Raw genomic sequence first — 20,164 nt, 5'->3', positions numbered from 1 at the left:
TTTTGATAAAGCCCGCTTTCTTTCCTTTCTTTAATAATATTTCAGTTCTGCCTCAGGGTTAAGAGCCCAGCATATAACTGGTATTTTAGGTTCACTTAAAGGGACCATCAGGTAGTTTGCTCTCTGGGATTTGCTCCCACTCTGAGCTTACTTGAAGTATAATTGGGCAGATCTTGTACTTCACTCCAATAGCGGGGGAAATGAGGCATCATTTATCTAGCTCTTGGGCCCAGGACTTACTAGAACCCAACAAATTTATTACAATTTAAAGATCAGTGAAAAGAACATGAAGGTTAATAGTCTGGTATTAACCAGAAATGTTTGAGACCATATGGGAGAACAAACCAGTGGAACTCTTTACGATAAATGCTTATGGCTTAGTAAAACTCTTGTCCAATGCATTCTACTTTCCAAAAGATGTACTTGGGGAGATTATGGAAATCTAGAGAGCTCTTAGTAGTTGAGCCTGTGGTTTGGCTTTGATGACCCATAAGCAGATGTCAGCTTTGTATATCATAAAACTGTGGACCTTAGAGGACTCAGAGATGTGTGTGAGTGTTCATACCCAGGGTCTTGCTGAACCTCTCTGGTTCCCTTGGTGCTTTGCTTTGTCTCATTTTTAGTCTGTCACTTGCATTTTATTGATAAAAAGAGCAATGAGGGGAAAGGCTTGATGGCAGAGGGACCATTGCAATGATTTTTTTATTTTAAGTTACCAGCGATGTGGTTTATGAAAACCAACTTAATTATGGAATGTGGTGAGTATTTAGCTGAGAATCTCTGAAGAGGCTGAGATTTTTTACCCAGATTATTGGGATTATTATCAATTATGGGATATGTTATTCCATACTCACAGTTTAAACAACTTTTTTTTTTTTTGAGATAGAGTCTCGCTCTGTTGCCCAGGCTGGAGTGCAGTGGCGTGATCTCGGCTCACTGCAAGCTCCACCTCCTGGGTTCATGCCATTCTCCTGCCTCAGCCTCCTGAGTACCTGGGACTACAGGCGCTTGCCATCACGCCCGGCTAATTTTTTGTATTATTACTAGAGACAGGGTTTCACTGTGTTAGTCACGATGGTCTCGATCTCCTGACCTCATGATCCACCTGCCTCGGCCTCCCAAAGTGCTGGGATTACAGGCGTAAGCCACCTCGCCCAGCCTTAAACAACTTTTAATTCACTATATTAGGGATTGTTGCAAATTATAAATTTATAATAACCCTCCTTGCCCCAAACTTAGAATCTTTAAAGGATGTTACTTAAAAAAGGGCCAAGGGTACGTTTTAATACTGTGGTGCACCATTAAAGGTGCATTGTGCATAACATCTTCTCTGAAAGCTCATTATTATTATCCTAGTTGAACCAGGATTAAATCTGTAGAATCTCATCAAGAATATTGAAGAACTTGGCTGGGCACTGTAGCTCATGCCTGTAATCCCAGCACTTTGGGAGGCTGAGGTGGGCGGATCATCTGAGGTCAGGAGTTTGAGACCATCCTGGCCAACATGGTGAAACCCCGTCTCTACTAAAAATATAAAAATTAGCCAGGCACGGTGGCATACGCTTGTGGTCCCAGCTACTAGGGAGACTGAGTTGGGAGGGTCACTTGAACCTGGGAGGTGGAGGTTGCAGTGAGCTAAGATCACGCCACTGTCCTCCAGCTTGGACATTGGAGTGAGACTCTGTCTCCAAAAGAAAAAAAAAAAAGAATATTGAAGAACTTATTTCTACTCAAATTATTTGGTTTGTATTTAGTGAACTTCAATAATAAAACTATTTTCTGATTATTATCTAAATAGACTAAACCCTTGAAAAAGATGAGAATTAACTAAGGGGACAAGGAATAGATAAAACTATGAGGTTGATTGTGATATTCTGGCATATTACAGTTATTTATAATGAGTGTACTTTCTTAATGAGAAAATGGGGGCCAGGCGTAGTGGCTCACGCCTGTAATCCCAGCACTTTGGGAGGCCTTGGCAGGCGGATCACCTGAGGTTGGGAGTTTGCAACCAGCCTGACCAACATGGAGAAACCCCATCTCTACTAAAAAATACAAAATTAGCCGGGCGTGGAGGCACATGCCTGTAATCCCAGCTACTCGGGGGGCTGAGGCAGGAGAATCACTTGAACCCGGGAAGGGGAGGTTGCCTTTAGCAGAGTTTGCATCATTGTACTCCAGCCTGGGCAACAAGAGCAATCCCAGCTCTTTGGGAGGCTGAGATGGGCGGATCACGAGGTCAGGAGATTGAGACTATCCTGGCTAACATGGTGAAACCCCGTCTCTGCTAAAACTACAAAAAGTTAGCCAGGCGTGGTGGCGGGCGCTGGTAGTCCCAGCTACTCGGGAGGCTGCAGCAGGAGAATGGCGTGAACCCAGGAGGCAGAGCTTGCAGTGAGCTGAGATTGCACCACTGCACTCCAGCCTGGGCGACAGAGCGAGACTCTGTCTCAAAAAAAAAAAAAAAAAAAAAAAAAAGAGAAAATAGGTTTTTAAAAGCAAGGATAATAATTTGTCAAATGAGCAATAGAAGGGTGTACTGACAGATGGAAACATTGGTTTCTCCATAGGTGTGGGAATAGGACAAGGTAATGAAGAAATTTAGTTGGTACTGTCAGAGAATAACTGAATGGACAGTTTTACTTCAGGAGGGCAAGAAGTTAATGGTTTCAGTTCAGATCAAATTTTGAAATATTACAAATCTGAAAATGGTGGGTGGAATAAGTACGTAACACTGTTAGATACATATGCCAACATTAGTGCTATGTAAAATTGAAATTAGAAGAGAATTTGACAATATCCCCTGCATGACAGTGTGGTTAAGCGTTAAAATTTCCACCTACAGGGAGAGAGAAAAGTGGGAAAGATTGGGGGTGACAATAACTATATCAGCAATATTTAGAATTTTTAAAGATAAAGTTGTCAGTATGAAAGCTGTGTGATAACTTAGCATAATGCTCAGTTGGAAGAAAAGCCCCACAGGATAAATTGCATTGAGTGCCATAAATCTCTTTATCAAAAGCATGAAACACTTTAGTAACAAGATGAGGAATGTTTTAATGATGTCTACACTTAATTAGTGAATTTATGCCTAGTGTTCCATTATTGGAACGCTAAGCTTGTGGGAGTTATTTTTATCCCACTGCTCAAGGTCATTGCCAAGGTCTGATTTTTCACAAAAAAATTTTGCAACCTCTGGCATAAATGGGTTAAAACTGCAAATTAGGGCAATGTGAACCTGAAATACATTGAAATGTTTTTTAGTTGAGTAGAATTCCAAGCCCTTGCTTACCATCCCCTTCTCTCTCCAAATAAAAAGTCATATTCATCGAAAGTCAGCAGGATCTATAGATTTGATTTATATATACCCAAATTGTGTTCTTTGCTAACATTTATTTAGACCTCATAATTATCCCCAGACTGTACTGAGAAACAAAAAGTGATAATTTGTCAAACAGCTTGATTATATTTAGAATCTGGAATGCACCAGGAGTGGTGCTGCACACCTGTAGTCCCAGCCACTCAGGAGGCTGAGGCAAGAGGATTGCTTGAGCCCAGGTGGTTGAGGCTACAGTGAGCTATGATTGTGCCACTGCACTTTAGTCTGAGTGACAGAATGAGACCCTGACTAAGAAAAAAACAAAAGCAAAAACAAAAAAACCAGAAGAAGATTGGAGGATTATCTAATCTTGCCCTTATTGTCCTATAAGTGCAATTTTTTCAGGGTCAAAATGAACAAATAGGTAATTATATGAAAACTAGTCTGCTTACTGAAATTTATATTGTGCAGATTTGTATTTGAGATAGCTGAAACTAATTATGGTAAACAAGACCTAAGTTACGAAAATATTACCTATTAGATCATGATATTAATTACCATATGGCTTTACTAAGCCATAAGCATTTATTGTAAAGAGTTCCACTGGTTTGTGCTCCCATATGGTCTTAAACATTTCTGGTTAATACCAGACAATTATGGCATTATAATTCAACATTTCCTCAAGTCTCTAGTGGAATAAGAATATAAAATTACTTAGGTTTTTCTTGAGTTTTTTGGGAGTTGGAGGGGATGAAGATTAATCTCTATTGCTCTAGCTATTAATATAACTTTTAAAAAACATTGGTTATAATGTTTTAAAAAATGAGGCATTGGAATTACATACAAATGTCACTCAACCCATGTGGATTTCCCTGCATAGAAATTGTACTGTGGCTGAAGTTTTAATCCTTGTTAAGTGAGGTAGTGCATGGATTATATCCCCATGCCTGAGATGGTGGAGCCCCCATTTTCAGGAATTATCTGAATTCCTGGATTTATGAATGTTAATCTGGATCTCCCTTTTTTTTTTTTTTTGGAGGCGGAGTCTTGCTCTGTCCCCCAGGCTGGAGGGCAGTGGTATGATCTCAGCTCGCTGCAATCTCCGCCCGCCACAATCTCTGCCTCCCGGGTTCAAGCAATTCTCCTACCTCAGCCTCCCAAGTAGCTGGGACTACAGGCACACACCACCGTGCCCGGCTAATTTTTGTATTTTTAGTAGAGACGGGGTCTCACCGGTGATCCACCCACCTCGGCCTCCCAAAGTGCTAGAATTACAGACGTGAACCACTGCACCCAGCCTGGGTCTGCTTTTTATTGGTTCGCTGCAACATGGAAAAACCAGAGACAGTGTAGTGAATTATTTTTAATAAATGTGAATTTATTTAACTTACAATATAGTCTTATATTCCTGCATCATGTACTTCCTACTTGGTTGATGTTAAAAATCCTTTTTTTGTAAAAATGTAATTTTAAAATGTCCTTGGCAAAATAAAGTTTGTCGATTCTAATTTGGACATCCAATTTTTGGGGGAAGTTTTACCAAATAGTGAAATCTCAAAGTCTCAAAAATCACTAGATTTAAAATCAGTGAAATTGATATTGAACCCAATTTGAAGGCTTGATGCATTAAAATTTACTACATAATAATATCAACCAAGTTCTTTTCAGATCATTAAAAGTGAAATCACAAGTTTGCAGTTTCTTCTAAACTACTGAAAAATTTAAATATACATGAGGTAGGAAAAATAGATATGAATAAAGGAGCAGATATATTTTCTTGACCTACTATATTCTCTGTATCAGTGTCATCTCCAGCATCCTTTTTGAGAAACTATTTGGAGATAAAGAAAAGTTAAGATTCTTACTAAGCTGCAAGTGAAAATCACTAATATGCCCTTGATTTTACAATAACTGATGCATATAAGTCATTCCCATTTTTGTTTCTTAGTAATTTTAATTTTCTGAATTAAGCTGAGTATAAAGGAGTGTCAAGGTGAAATTGTAAAATATTCATTGTTGCATAATCTCATTAAACCTCAGCTGTTCACATTGTATTCTATTTCTTCCTCAGTGAGAAAAAGAAAGAAAAGGAGCGTGAAGAATTGTGGAAAAAATTGGAGGACCTGGAGTTAAAGAGAGGTCTTAGACGTGATGGAATAATTCCAACTTAACAAAAACAATGACAACAACATTACTAACCTGTGGAGTCACACATTTATGTAGTAGAAGATGGAGCAACAGTTTTCTGTATTGTGCAACTTTACAGTAGATTTCACATTTGTTTCATTATTACAACAGCACTGTATATACCTGTCTCTAAGTAAAGGAAAAAACAAAATAAGGACTTCAATCCAAAGTTTGGACAGTAGATGGACTTCTCAGAACTTTGCAAACATAATCATTGTTCTAACCCTCTTTTAAAAAAAAAATCGGTCTTCAAAGATCTGTTGATGAAATTGCTGTGTTAAAATTCCATTATCGGGAGTTCCTTATTTATCACTAGCAGAGAGTATGATACAATTTTCAAATGTGAACAATCTTAAATTTAGCTTGTCTTTCTGCTAAGCTGTTAAATGTATTTATAGTAAAGGAAGAAAAAAAGACTGTCATTTCCTTATAAGTTTGTATAACATCCTCCTCTGGATAACTTGACTGTAATTTGACATCTTTTTCTTTTGCACATCTTCCCGAGTTGAATGTCCACGTGGAATGGGGTCATGAATTATAAAAGTCCCTGATAAGAGTTTTGTTTACTGGGGTGAACATCTTTCCAGTAACCAGGTAGTCCTGGTACTCCTTTAGTTTTAAAATTAGGAGTTAAAAGAGAAGAGGTGATAAACATAGTAGGGAAGGGAATATTGGATTCATGCATCAGTTTATGGTGAATCCAAATCAATGTCTTGAATCCTTTGAAAACAGGCACTGGGACATCACAGGCTTCAGTACCTGACCAGTATTAGTTGCATATATCATTGAACACACATACCAGAGATGTTTTAGAAATGTGAGAAAAACATCCTTTTGGACCATTTGAAATAAGAAAAACACTAAACAATACAACCATGAAATTGATCGCCGGGATTGCAAATCTAATTGGGAAAAGAGTTGAGCAAACAGCTTGGACTGTTTGGAGTTGTTGCCTTACTTTTTAATATGTATTTATAAAGTATTCCAGCAAAAGAGGATGTAGCCTCTGGGAAAAAACAAACATGTTACAGTGTTTTTTGTAGATTCTCGTTCTATATCTCATCACAGCACCAGCCCTGTTTTTAGCCGGAAAGGATTCAGGATAAACATTATTATGCATTCTGAATTGGATGCATATTCCTAACTACTGTATTTGTTACCAAAAGTGGTTCTACAAATGCTACTGAAAAAAATCTGGAAATTCCTAATGTCCTGAGTATTAATAATAAAGTTTAAAAATGCTTTTATATCAAAGGTGCATCGTGACCAAATTGTTTAAGAAAAAGAACAAAAAAAACAAAATCTAGGGCTGTATTATATATATATATATATATATCTTATTGGCTCTCTGCTTTGTATTTAAATGAAGAATCTTACATCTTGGGTAGGTAGACTGCTGATAAAACTTGTGTACAGTATGTACTTACCTAATGCAGTTGCATTATTATGTACTGAAAGATATGTGTTTGGAGGTTTATTTCCAGGATGCTTTTGCTTGTTATGGACGTGGCAGCAGTGAGTTGGTAATCCTAAACCATCACTTCCAGCAGTATTCACGGTATAGAGCTGATTCTGTGTTCATGTGTTGAATTGTGATAGTAGCAAACATGAACATATGAACTATTGTTGCTCTTAATAGAAATACAATATAAATATGGGCTTGTATATTTTCTTCCTTACATTTAAATATAAAGTAGAATATGCAGTTTTATTATTTTTAAGAAAAAGAAAAAAGAGCTGCTGACCTTTCTCCCCCATAAAGTTTTTCAGGATGATCAGGTCACAGTGTGTATGTAAGAGTCAGCTAATTGTGGATATTGTCATCTCGGTAACTTTGTAAAAAAAAACAAAAACAAAACTGGCATTGTTAATTCCAAAAAAAAAAAAACCAGCAGTTAAAAAAAAAAAAGTCGTATGCAACACCAGACGCAACATGGTTTAATGGAATTAATAATTTTTTTTTTTTTTTAAAGAACATTGATGAGGATTCACTGTAAAGTTGGCAGAGGCTGCCAAAGACAAAACAACTAACTTTAAAAATGCTGGAACAAAGTGATAAAAAATAAATTTGTAACAAATCTTCTCCTTTTTAGCCCTTGTCATTTTAGCCCTTTAGTTTCAACTCTGCATTATATTTAGTTTATATAGTATAAACTTTTGTTTGCCATTAATTCGTCTTTTTAGGTAGAAGACATTAAAATCACAGGTTTATGAAGAATCTCTGCCCATTGGAATGAAATGCAGTCATTTGAAATGAGAAAGGCCAGGATCCTTTTTTGCACCTTACCCTGTCTTCAAGAGTAAAGGTGAACACTTACAGCTATCCTCCTTGATGTCAATTTTGTATGTTGATCATTCCAAACTGAGAAGAATAAAGCCACATTTTAGACATATTTATAGAATCAATTGAAGCTATATGTCTAAAATTCATAGGGCAACTTCTGAGAAGAAACACTGTCTTTTTCTTTTTTAATGGAAAGTGACAATGTGACATTAGTCATGTTGTGTGCGGTGACGCAGAGTAACTGAGGTAATCTGACTGTTGCACTATGTGACATATTTCAGGACGTACTTGCTGCATTTGCAGCAGCCCTCTCTCTATGTCCCTTCCCACAATTCTGCTGTTGCTGCAACTTGAGTTAATTGTGACAAATGCATCTTTGTGTTATATTTTGTTTGCTTCATAATTTCCAGAACTATATATAAATATATTTTTTAAATAGCAAATATTGTAGTTAGTGAGTGATGATCACTCCAACCTTATCCTTACCATATTGGTTTCAGGGATAGGATTAAGAGTGTCTTTGGAAGAGAAAAATACACACAACCCTGTGATTTAGAATGACACTGAGGCCTTAGGCTGTGGGCCTAGAACAACTATGTGAGTGAATTCACCCATCTCATACTTTGAATCAAGCATGCATTCCTTTTTCTCATTGTGCAAGTATCCCCAGTTGTTCTCCTTCAGTGTTGAGTTTTTGTCCTTTTAAATTTTATTATATTTTGCTCTCCCTAACATTTGACTTTTTTATAAAAGAAAAGAAAAAAAAAGAAATAAATAATACCCTCGATGCCGCTGGATACTCACAAGCAGGGTTATGCTCCTTCATCTTGGGCTTGTTTGCCTAAATGAAAGGGTTTAATTTATTTTGTACCTCCTATGCGTGGGATAGTCCAGGGTGCAGAGCCAGGACTTGCTTGTAATTGCACCTGCTATACTTAAATGTATAGCCCTAGGCTCAATCACACTATGGAAAGAAACAAAAAAAGTATATTTAGAGCTTTAAAAGCTTTTTTATTTTTTTGTGGGGATGAGGGTGGGATGGGAAAGGGATGTATGGATGTTATTGGCATTTTTAAGTGTTCAGAGTTTTTTGGGGTTTGGGGTGGTTTTTTTCCTTGTTTTCCTTTTTTCCTTTTAATTGGATGCACTGACCTGGCCCAGGAAATGAAGAGATTCTCTTTTGATGCTATTACCAATGTTATCATAAAGTGACAGTCACCTGTAACAAAAAGGTGGCACCAGACATGATCACTGATGTTTTATTTGCACATCAATATTTTTATTTTTGTATTCTGGCTCAGCTGCTTCTCTGAGTGGAGTTAAGGAATGAGCCACAAAGGATTTTTGTAGTAGGTATATTGGCATTGCATTTTATATTCCTCTATATTTAATTTTGAAAATCTAAAAGAAGGATTGTGCATCTTGAGAGAAAGTTGAGCAAATTGTGATCTAGCGGAATGTTAATTTGTGCTGCTTCTTGTGCACGATAGCAGCAGTAGTATCTCTCTTGGAAATAAACATCCCATATTATGATGTCTATGAATATAGGTTTCCTTTTCTTCCTTCCCTCCCTCCTTCCCCCACCTTTCTCTTTTTTTTCTCTCTCTCAGCTTCTCTTTTCCTCCTTCCCTCTTCCCTTCCTCTTTCTTTACTTTTTTTGAAATCACTTATTGTAAATAAGTTGTAATCCAAACCTCATGTATCAATGGGGAACTTTCAAATATAAATATTACCAATGCATTTTCTGGTTGTTGTCTGATTTTTGATTGAAGTATAATGAGAATGACATGTCTGTTGCTTTTGGTTTGAGGATTTCGCTTTAGCTTCATAAATCTTTTGGTATTTTAGTATTTCATTGTTTTAGCAGGAGAGGGCAGCAAAAGTTCATTTTCCCTGTTAGTAATGCTGTGGTTCATGATCGGTTTTAAATTTAGCTCTGTGTGTGTGTGTTTTTTTAAACAGCATCTCTTTGTGAGTAGAGGTAAAAATGAAACATTTTTGATATGAAAAGTTGCATATGAAAATTATAGACTGGTTCAACCAGACAGTGAAGACTTCTGATCCACATCAAACTTAAAATGCCACAAAACAATCTTCCACCTCTGGCTAAAACATGCTACTTCCTTTTCAAACACCACAAAATACAAGCTGAGTCTTAAACACTTGGAATTTAAAATGTTTTTCTTTGGAAATGATTTGCTTTCCTCAGAGTGGTAACAGAAACAAAAATGAAGGTGCTCCCCAAAAAAAAATGTAACCTTCCCCTTTCACAGATGTGTGAGAGGTTCTGTACTCTGGGTGCATCATAATAAAGAAGCAGTGAAGAGTTTTCAGGTGCCTGGCTGTTTTTGTTTGTTTGTTTCTGAACTCCGTGGCCTTTTGAACCATACAAATATTAGATTTGATTAACTTAGCTTTGAGGCAGTGGGGTTGGTATGTTCAGGCTTTCATTTTGAGAAGTCAGTTTATGATTATGATTATGTAATATTGGGAAATGGTCCAGGATCAGTTGCTGTATAACATACTACTCCAAAAGTAGCGGCTTAGAAAAACAACAATTTATTCTCATCACAAATCTATAGTTTGGGAAGGACTTGGCAAGAACATCGTGTCTCTGATCCTCGAGTGTCAACCAGGGTGTCACAGGTGGGGCAGGAAACTTCACTTACATGGTTGACAAGTTAGTGCTCACTTACATGGCTCACTTACATGGTTGAAAGTTAGTGCTGACGTTTGGCTTGGAGTTCAACCAGGGGTCTCAGTTCTTCCTCACAGTACTTTCTTCTTGGGCTTCCTCACAGCATGGCAGCTGGGTTCTGGGAGGCAGGAAGTGGAAGCTGCCTCTTCTTTGAGGCCTGGGCCCAGAAACTATCATGGCATCACCTCCATCATATTCTATTGGTCAGGCGGTCACAGAGCCTGCTCAGATTCAAGTGGAGGGGGCATAGTCCTCACTGTGAATCAATGAGAAGTGTTTTCAGTGATTTGCAGTTATCTTTAAGCTACCATGGGATAGTTTTTTTTTTTTTTTTGTAAAGTATTTGATTTAGGTGTGATCTACTCCCTTAGCTAATTAAATTACATCAAATTGGAACCATGTGGAATTAACCAATTAATATTTCATATTAAAATTAATCTGGGTTTGGAAGGGAAAAGCCCTTGTAAATGTCAGCAATTTTGTATTTCAAAGCATAACCACTTGTAGCACCTGAAGGTCAACCTCCTGGTAAGTTAGAAAGAAGAAGCTTGTAACAAAAAATTTTAGGGTTCAAGAGACTTAAGAGATGATTTTCAGAAAATATCTAATTCTTTGCATAATGTTGCTTCCTGTCTGTAAGTAAATATTTAAAAGAATGGAGGCAAAGTAAATGTACAATAAAGATACAGATTTTTGTATAAGTAGTATGTCTATTAGATAAATAATGTTTCTATTAGATTAAGTTTACATTATACTTTTAAATTTTTTTAAGGGAGACCAAAGTATGTGATAGTTAAAGGGGAATTAGTTTGACTTTTTTTAAATGGTTTTTTTTTGGAGTAAGTATTGCTTTTTTATTATTAGGCACATTTTTTTTTTGGACCACTGGAAACAAGAGTAGATAAACATTTATTGCCTATCAGCCAAGTGAGAGAACCTCTGGATAGATTCTTAATTTTATTATTACAAAAAAAATGAATGAGATTATTAGCCTTATTAAACACATGGGGAAATTGAGACTCACAAATTAAATAATGGGTCCAAATGTACGTGATTGATTCTTCTATGATGCTTGTTCATTATACAATACACATTCTCAGAAAGGCAGAATTATTTGCTTTTATGATTGTTTTTTGTGACCTAAGAAACTGTTCTACCCCCATTTTCCTATCCCAGTCCAAAAAATGTTCCCTTAGTTTTTCTGTAAGAGCTTTATAACTTTAGCTTTTATATTGAGGTCTGTGATTCATCTTGGATTATTATGTGTAGGTTGTAAAATAGGAATCCAGATCCAGTTTTTCCACGTGGATATTCAGTTATTGTGGGGCCAATTGTTGAAAAGTCTCCCCAAAGAACTGCTTTCTTGTCAAAAAGCTACCTTAAAAGTGTATATCTAAGTCTGGGTTCTCTTTTCTGTTCTAATAGTTGATATTTTTATCCTTATGCCAGAACCACACTGTCATGATTGCTGTAGCTTTATAATAGTCTTGAATCAAGTTGTCTTTCAGTTTTGTATTTTTCAAAATTGCTTTCAGTATTCTAAGTCCTTTGCATTTCTACATAAAATTTAGAAGCAGCATGTCTACCAAAGGGAAAAAAAAAGCCTGGGTGGGATTATGATTGGGGTTACATGAGGGCTGTGCTCTCATGAATGGATTGATGCCATTACTGGGAGACTGGGGGTGGGTTTGTTATTACAGGGAGTGGGTTCATTGTATTTAATAAAAGGGTGAGTTTGGTTCTGTCTCTCTCTTTCTCCCTCTCTCTTGCTCCCTCCCTCCCTCCCTCCCTCTCCTGTCCTCCCCCTTTTACCTCCGCATCTTGCCTTGCATCTTGGGATGACAAGCAGGAAGGTCCTTGCCAGATGCCAGCACCTTGATATTGGACTTCCCAGCCTCCAGGACGGTGAGGAATACATTTCTTTTCTTTATAAGTTACCCAGTCCCTGGTATTCTGTTATAACAGCACAAAATGGACTAAGACATAATCCATAAACATGGTATTGCTCTTCATTTATTTAATCTTAATTAAATGTGTTGTTAGCCATAGGTTTTTCCTAGATGCCTTTTGTCAGATTGAGGAGGTACCTTTTTATTTCTAGTTTGCTGAGAGTTTTTATCATGAAGAATGTTATTTGTTAAATACTTTTTAAATATATTAAAATGATATGATTGTTTTATTGTGCTTAATTACATTAAATTTCTGGGATAAACATCTGTGTGTAGGTTGTAAGAAAGGAATCTAGATCTCTCTGTGTGTGCGTGTGTGTGTGTGTGTGTGAGTGTGTATCATTGAACTTAAATCTCTAAATTTATAATCTTTCATGATGTTTTTGGTAAGTTTCTAGTCAAATATTTGAAATAATTATTTTTCAAATATTCTCTCTGCCCCATTCTTTCTATTGCCTTCTTCTGTGACACTAATTATGTATTAACTTTTTAGTATTGTACTGTAGGTCACAGAGGTACTGTTGATTAAAAATTTGTTTTAATTGAGATGAAATTCACATAGTAAAAGTAGCCATGTTATGATGTACGATTTATTGGCATTTGATATATTCATAATATTGTGCAATCATCATTTCTTTCTAGTTCAAAATATTTTCTTCTCCCTAAAAGGAAACATAGTACCCATGAAGCAGTCACTTCTTATTCCTCCCTCAGCCCCTGGCAACCGCTAATCTGCTTTCTGCCTTTATGGATTTACCTATTCTGGATATTTCATATCAATGGAATCATACAGTATGTGATCTTTTGTGTCTGGCTTCTTTCATTTAGCATGTTTTTGAGGTTCATTTATGTTGTAGCATATATCAGTACTTCATTCTTTTTAATGGCTGAATAATATTCTGTCATGGATATACCACATCTATTTATTCATTTATCAGTTTATGTGCATTTAGGTTATTTTTACTGTATGGCTCTTATAAATAGTGCTTCTAGGAACATTCATTTTAAATTTTTGTTTGAATACCTATTTTTAATTCTTTTGGATATATTGGTAATTGTAGAATTGCTGTTTCACTTTTTGAGAAACTGTCAAACTTTTTCACAGAAGCTGCACTGTTTTACATTCTTGCCAGCAGAGGGTTCTGATTGCTCCACATCCATGCCAGGACTCATTTTCTCATTATTATTGTTGTTGCTGTCATCTTAGTGGGTGTGCCATGTTTTTTTTTAAAGAGTGTCTTTTTTTTTTTCAGTGTTCTTTAAATTGGATAACTTATTGATTTATCTTTAAGTTCACTGGTTGTTTCCTGTCATCTTTGTTTACTGTTAAGCCCATACCGTACTTTTTTTCTTTTAGATATTGCATTTTTTACCTTAGAATTTCTACTTGGTTCATTTTTATAGTTTCTTTTTCTCTGTTGAGATTGCCTATCTCATCATTCACTGTATTTCTTAACATCACTGAGCATAATTACAATATTTGTCATAAATTTCTTGTTTGCAAATTCCAATATCAGGGTCATCTCAGGATCTGTTTTTAAGTCTTTTTCTTGAGAATTTGTCACATTTCCTGTTTTTTTTCAAGCAATTTCGTATCCTGCCCTGGCTATTTTGAATATTGTGTTATGGGAACTTTGTATTCTGTAGTATTCCTCTGAAGAGTTTTGATTATTTTGTTTTAGCAAACAACTTGGAAGAACTCAAACTGCCACCTCCTCTGGGGCAGCAGCTGAAGCTCAAATCTCAGTTCAATTATTTTATCCTTCCCTGGAGTTTGTTCCAGGCATGCAAGGGCCGGGTTAACCATAGATTTGGGCTGAGTTATGTGCAGGATTTGGTTTGCTCTTTTCTGATTCTCTCTTTTGTGGGGTATACCCTTACTCCCAGTGTCTGTGGTTGCTCCAAACTCTCTCGTCTGGTTCTTCAGGCCAGAAAGACAGTTTTTCTTTTGGTGTTCTACCTCACGTAGTGCTAACTCTCAGCCTAAAACTCATAAACATGGAAAGCTTACCCAGTATCATCCTTTTCTTCCCGAGTTGACTTCCCTCCAGAATATGCTTTTCAGGGCTTTCCAGTTGCCTTCCTTCCTTTGTATTTTGCACTTTGTTCTTTGTATTTTGGCTAAATTTTATCATGTTTGTCTGCAAGAGGAGGTTTATTAGGATTTTAATCAGATATTCTGAAAGCAGATCTTCCCTCAAAGGTTATGTTCTGGAGAACCATAGTTTTTTCCCCTGACACATATCTGTTCTGCATATCAGGCATCGTGCTCAGTCAAGATTATTATAGTTTCCCACACATCAGCCACTTACATATCACTGTCACGAATTTTGCCATACACAGTTGACTCTTCAACAACATGGGTGTTAGGGGCACTGACTCCCCTCACAGTCAGAAATCTTTTGACTCCCCAAGAGCTTAACTGCTAATAGCCTACTGACCAGAAGCTTTACCAGTAACATAAAAAGTCAGCTAACATATGTTGTATGTTATATGTTTGCATGTTTTGTATGTTATATGTATTATATATTGTATTCTTAAGCTATAGACAAGAAAATGTTATTTAGAAAATCATAAGGAGAATATGTTTACTGTTCACTAAGTGGAAATGGATTAGCATAAAAGCCTTCATCTTTGTCATCTTCACGTTGAGTAGGCTGAGGAGGAGGAGGAAGAGGAGGGGTTGGTCTTGCTGTCTCGGGGTGGCAGGGGCAGAAGTAAATCCATGTGTAAGTGCTATTCAAACCCACGTTGTTCAATGGTGATCTGTACTGTGTTATACTTGTAACTTAGCTTATTTAAAAATGACTCATTTTAATTCAAATTTGTTTTTTAAACTTTTTATTTTTAGATAATTGTTGACTTAAGGAAGTGTTGAAAAATAGTACCAGAAATTCCTGAGTACCCTACTTTCTCCTCAGCTTCCCCTTGTGTTAACATCTTCTATAACCAAAGAACACTTATCCTTGGTACAATTATCTTAGATACAGTACTACTTTTTTTAAAAATAAAATGTATTTTATTTAACATTTAAATAAAATGTATTTTATTTTATTTTATTTTATTTTAATTTTATTATTATTATACTTTAAGTTTTAGGGTACATGTGCACAATGTGCAGGTTTGTTATATATGTATACATGTGCCATGCTGGTGTGCTGCACCCATCAACTCGTCATTTAGCATTAGGTATATCTCCCAATTCTATCCCTCCCTCCTCCCCCCACCCCACAGCAGTCCCCGGAGTGTGATGTTCCCCTTCCTGTGTCCATGTGTTCTCACTGTTCAATTCCCACCTATGAGTGAGAACATGCGGTGTTTGGTTTTTTGTCCTTGCGATAGTTTGCTGAGAATGATGGTTTCCAGTTTCATTCATGTCCCTACAAAGGACATGAACTCATCATTTTTTATGGCTGCATAGTATTCCATGGTGTATATGTGCCACATTTTCTTAATCCAGTCTATCGTTGTTGGACATCTGGGTTGGTTCCAAGTCTTTGCTATTGTGAATAGTGCCGCAATAAACATAACGTGTGCATGTGTCTTTATGGCAGCATGATTTATAGTCCTTTGGGTATATACCCAGTAATGGGATGGCTGGGTCAAATGGTATTTCTAGTTGTAGATCCCTGAGGAATCGCCACACTGACTTCCACAATGGTTGAACTAGTTTACAGTCCCACCAACAGTGTAAAAGTGTTCCTATTTCTCCACATCCTCTCCAGCACCTGTTGTTTCCTGACTTTTTAATGATGGCCATTCTAACTGGTGTGAGATGGTATCTCACTGTGGTTTTGATTTGCATTTCTCTGATGGCCAGTGATGATGAGCATTTTTTCATGTGTTTTTTGGCTGCATAAATGTCTTCTGTACTATTAACTAAAATACAGAACTTACTCCAGTTTCACCAGTCTTTCCTTTAATGCCCTTTTTGTCTTTCAGAATTCAATCCAGACTCCACATTATATTGAATTGTTATGTCTCCTTGGTCTTTTCCAATCTGTGACAGTTCCACAGTCTTTCCCTAAATTCCACAACTGATACTTTTGTACTTCTCCAGTTGATTTTCAGAAAGTCCCTCAATTTGGGTTTTTCTGATATTTTCTCATGATTAGATTGCAGTGAATACATTGTTTGGAAAGGCGTTTCAGACATGATATGCCTCTTTCAGTGCATGATATCGGGGGTACATGTTGTCAGTGTGTATTGCTGGTGATGTTAACCTTGATCATTTGGCTATGGTTCTGTTTAGAAGGACTTTGCACTATAAAATTACTATTTTTCTTTTTATAATTACTAAATACTTTGGAGGAAATACTTAGAGACTATTTCTATTTCTGCTTAAACTCTTGTCTGCTAATTTTTAGTAGTGTTCTAATGGCAGTTTTCTATTTTCTCTCATTCCTAATAAATTTATGAATTGATATTCTTCTGTAAGGAAGAGTAGTTGCTTCTTCCCCGTTTATTTATTGCTTCACATATTTATACGTATGTGGACTTGTGGATTTAATTTTATCCTTTGGGTTATAATCCAGTACTATTATTATTTTGTTTAAGTTGTTCCACTGGGAGCTTTTTCAGGTTGGCGCCCATGACCTTTTGATATGTGCACCCCACCCCGTACACACACCCCTCTTTTTTAAAGCCCTTTCTTTATTTCTGGCACCATCACATGCTTCAGGTTTATTTTATATTTTTCCTGCCCTAGCCCCAGGAACAACCAGTTCTCTAGTGAATCTTGCTTTCTTTTATTAGAGAATGGTATTTAGAAACCAAGATCTGAATGCTAGATGTGTTCATTGCTGCTGTTTCTAGCCCCTCCCAGTAGAGATTTCTAGGATATATATGTTTGTACACTACTGCATACACACATCTGTGTTTCCATATTTATCTGCCTATATTTTTAAAAACATGAATACATTATTAAAACCTCCAACTCTAATCCAGCACCACAGAGTTCATTCTAGCCCCTCCCTTTCCTTATTAGTTAACTCCCTTCTCCAACAGTGATAAAACTGGTAATATGATCTGTAATGTATTTACTTATTTGTTCAACTTTAATATACAAGTAAGGTAGTTTCAGAGTTCTTAACCGTTAACACCTATAATAAGAAACAAATTTACCAACTATAGTTCAGCATTTGTATACAGTTCTTTTTGTCTTTAGCTTCACAGTATTCATTTAAAGCACTGCTTTCCACAGCAATTTAGGTCAACTCCTTTCTTCCCCATCCACTTCAGTGTGGTTATTTTAATTAATTTGTAATAAAGTTAGTCATTTGTCATAGTCTCCTTTTTATCTTTTCCTCCACATCTTGGTTGATTTAAAAAAAATTTAAATGTAGCATAATTTATTCCTTTGTTTTATACAGTCCTATGGTTTGGACAAATGCATAGAACCTGGTGTCTACCACCACAGTTCCATGTGGAGGAGTTCCATTGCCCCTCAAAACTTCCTCATGCTCCTCCTTTATAGACAGCTCCTCTTGCCAGCCTAGGTCATAGGAATCACTAATCTATTTTCCTCCCTATAGTTTTGCCTTTCCAGAGTGCCATATAAATGGGATCATACAATATGTAGCCATACAAATGGACCTATCTTATTAGCAAAATGCATTTAAGATTCATCCATGTTGTGTGAATCAATATTTCATTCCTTTATTGCTGAATATGTTCCATTGTTTCTTTGTCTCCTTGCCAGTTAAAGGACATCTGGGTTGTTTCCAATTTTTGGTAAATAATTTTGAATAAAGTTACTATAATCATTTGTGTGCAGGCGTTTGATAACAAGTTTTCATTTCTCTTTGGTATATACCTAGGATTACCCAGATTCAGATTTAATAGGGTCCACTGGGTGCCCATCAAAATGAGTGAAAAAGACTCATCAAGGTACATACTTCTGAAATTTTCGCAACATATGAAGAATAAAGAGTAGACAGATTCTAAAAGCTCCCAGTAGGGGGAAAACATTTAGAGAATCAAGAATCAGAATGATGGATCTCCTCAAAAGTATCACTGGGTGAAAAAGACAATGGGACAATGCTTTTAAATTTTTAAGGAAAAATAATTTTCAACCTAGACGTCCATATGCAGCCAATCAATTGTGAAGGTTGAGGTTTTAGACATGCTGTATTCAGAAAATTTACGTCTCACGCATTTTACTTAGGTTCAAAACTACTTGAGGATGTACTCCAGCAAAACAGAGAGTAAAACAAGAAGGCAGAAGACAGGATCCAGGAAACAGTGGATCCCTCCTGGCGGGGCACCAATGGGAAATACGATAGTTGTACAGCAGGCCTAGAAAGCATCCAGCGCAGATGGAAGCATAGGGATAAAAGACTCTGCAAGCAACAAAAAAAGGGGCAGGGGAGGGTTGAAGGAAGGACTTTGTAGAAAAACTGATATAATAATTGGGAAGGATTAATGAAATGTAAATGGCAGACAGGGTAAGAGAATAAGAGGCAATTAGAGACTCTAGGGGAAAAAGCTTTGTAAGGAAAAGTAATCATAGTATATTACTGGGCTGGCAGAGAATATTTACAGTCATATTAGTCACAAGCTTTGATTATTGATTAATTAATAATGGTGCTATAACTCTATTAGGGTGGGAGCAAAGAGGTATAGGTGGTACAAGAGAGCTGAATCCTTAATGTATGTAGAGTTGCTAAAACAAGAAAGCAGTATAAGCAAATTGGAAATGTGGAAGCAATTACTGACAGTTTAAGAAGTTAAAATTAGTTAAAAGTAGTCAAAAAAGGAGAGAAGAGAGTGGTCATGCAGGAGGCATAACCATGTTTTACTAAAGTCTCAGTGCCTGAAAAATGGGTCAAATAAATAGCCTGCATTCTTATTTCAAAAGCTCAGTGTCACAAACCTGAGACAGCCTCAGCAGACTGAGACAGGCCTATTGGTATAAAGGGGCTTCTTTGAGGCCAGTGTGATTACATATATAAAGATAAAGCAGATCCACATCAAGCATTAGGAAGGAACAGGTTGCCTGATACCTCCCCAGATAATTTTTTTTTTTTTTTTTTAGCTTTTGAGAATGCAGCAGTCAGGAATTGATTTGTGTCACTGTTTATTGTATCCCAGATTAGAAAGAAACCTGGCACAAATAGCCTCCTAGTTTGCTTGAATGAGGAAATGTGAACATCAGATGGTGTTAATGAGTTAGGCGTTTACAGGCTATTTCACTGACACAAAAAGGATATTATCACTGTTCCCCATTGCACTTGAGCACCTGGAGCGTCTCAGACAATAGCGAATTCACATAATGAGCAATCTGAAGTGTCAAGTGATGATGACTGAACAAATCAAGCTTGTAGATTTGCAAAGGAAGGCCAATTTCTTTGTGAGAACTCTGGAACAACATTGTCTCTTTAGAAAGCCCAGTGCTGGCTACAGGAGGTCTGGCTGGCTGGGAAGGGGCCACATGGAGGGACCTGAGAGGCCATCGGCAGGAGAGGGAGAGGAACTTTATTGCTTCCGCAGACTGTAAATCTCAGGGCCGAAGGTCACCAGGCATCCTTATGGGGGCTGTAGTTTCATATCCTTCGTATTGGTAGTTTGATGAGGAATTATCACAGAGAGAAACCTCTGAAGATCCATAAATGCTGGCTGAAAGGACAATTTAGCTAAATTACAGCAGATGGGGGAGAGAAGGGAAGTGCTGGGGAGAATCATTTTAAAAGCTTATGAATAAAAAACACATCAATGGGAGGCTTTAT

At 36.9% G+C, this 20,164-nt stretch overlaps 1 protein-coding gene across 2 annotated transcripts in view; it reads left to right on the top strand.

The window, feature by feature from the left end:
- Positions 1-10,119, top strand: part of PPP2R5E (protein phosphatase 2 regulatory subunit B'epsilon) — a 178,470-nt gene extending 168,351 nt beyond the window's left edge. For both annotated transcript variants that reach the window (XM_030811884.1, XM_030811876.1), the window contains exon 14: positions 5,391-10,119. In XM_030811884.1, the coding sequence (XP_030667744.1) occupies positions 5,391-5,490 (100 nt within the window). In that variant the 3' untranslated portion in view covers positions 5,491-10,119. The remainder of the gene's footprint in view (positions 1-5,390) is intronic.
- Positions 10,120-20,164: the final 10,045 nt, after the last annotated feature.

The sequence above is a fragment of the Nomascus leucogenys genome, chromosome 1a (genome assembly GCF_006542625.1).
Source record: "Nomascus leucogenys isolate Asia chromosome 1a, Asia_NLE_v1, whole genome shotgun sequence".
Taxonomy (NCBI): Eukaryota; Metazoa; Chordata; class Mammalia; order Primates; family Hylobatidae; genus Nomascus; species Nomascus leucogenys.
The sequence above is the reverse complement of the archived record's forward strand: the minus strand, read 5'-3'. Positions and strand labels throughout refer to the sequence as shown.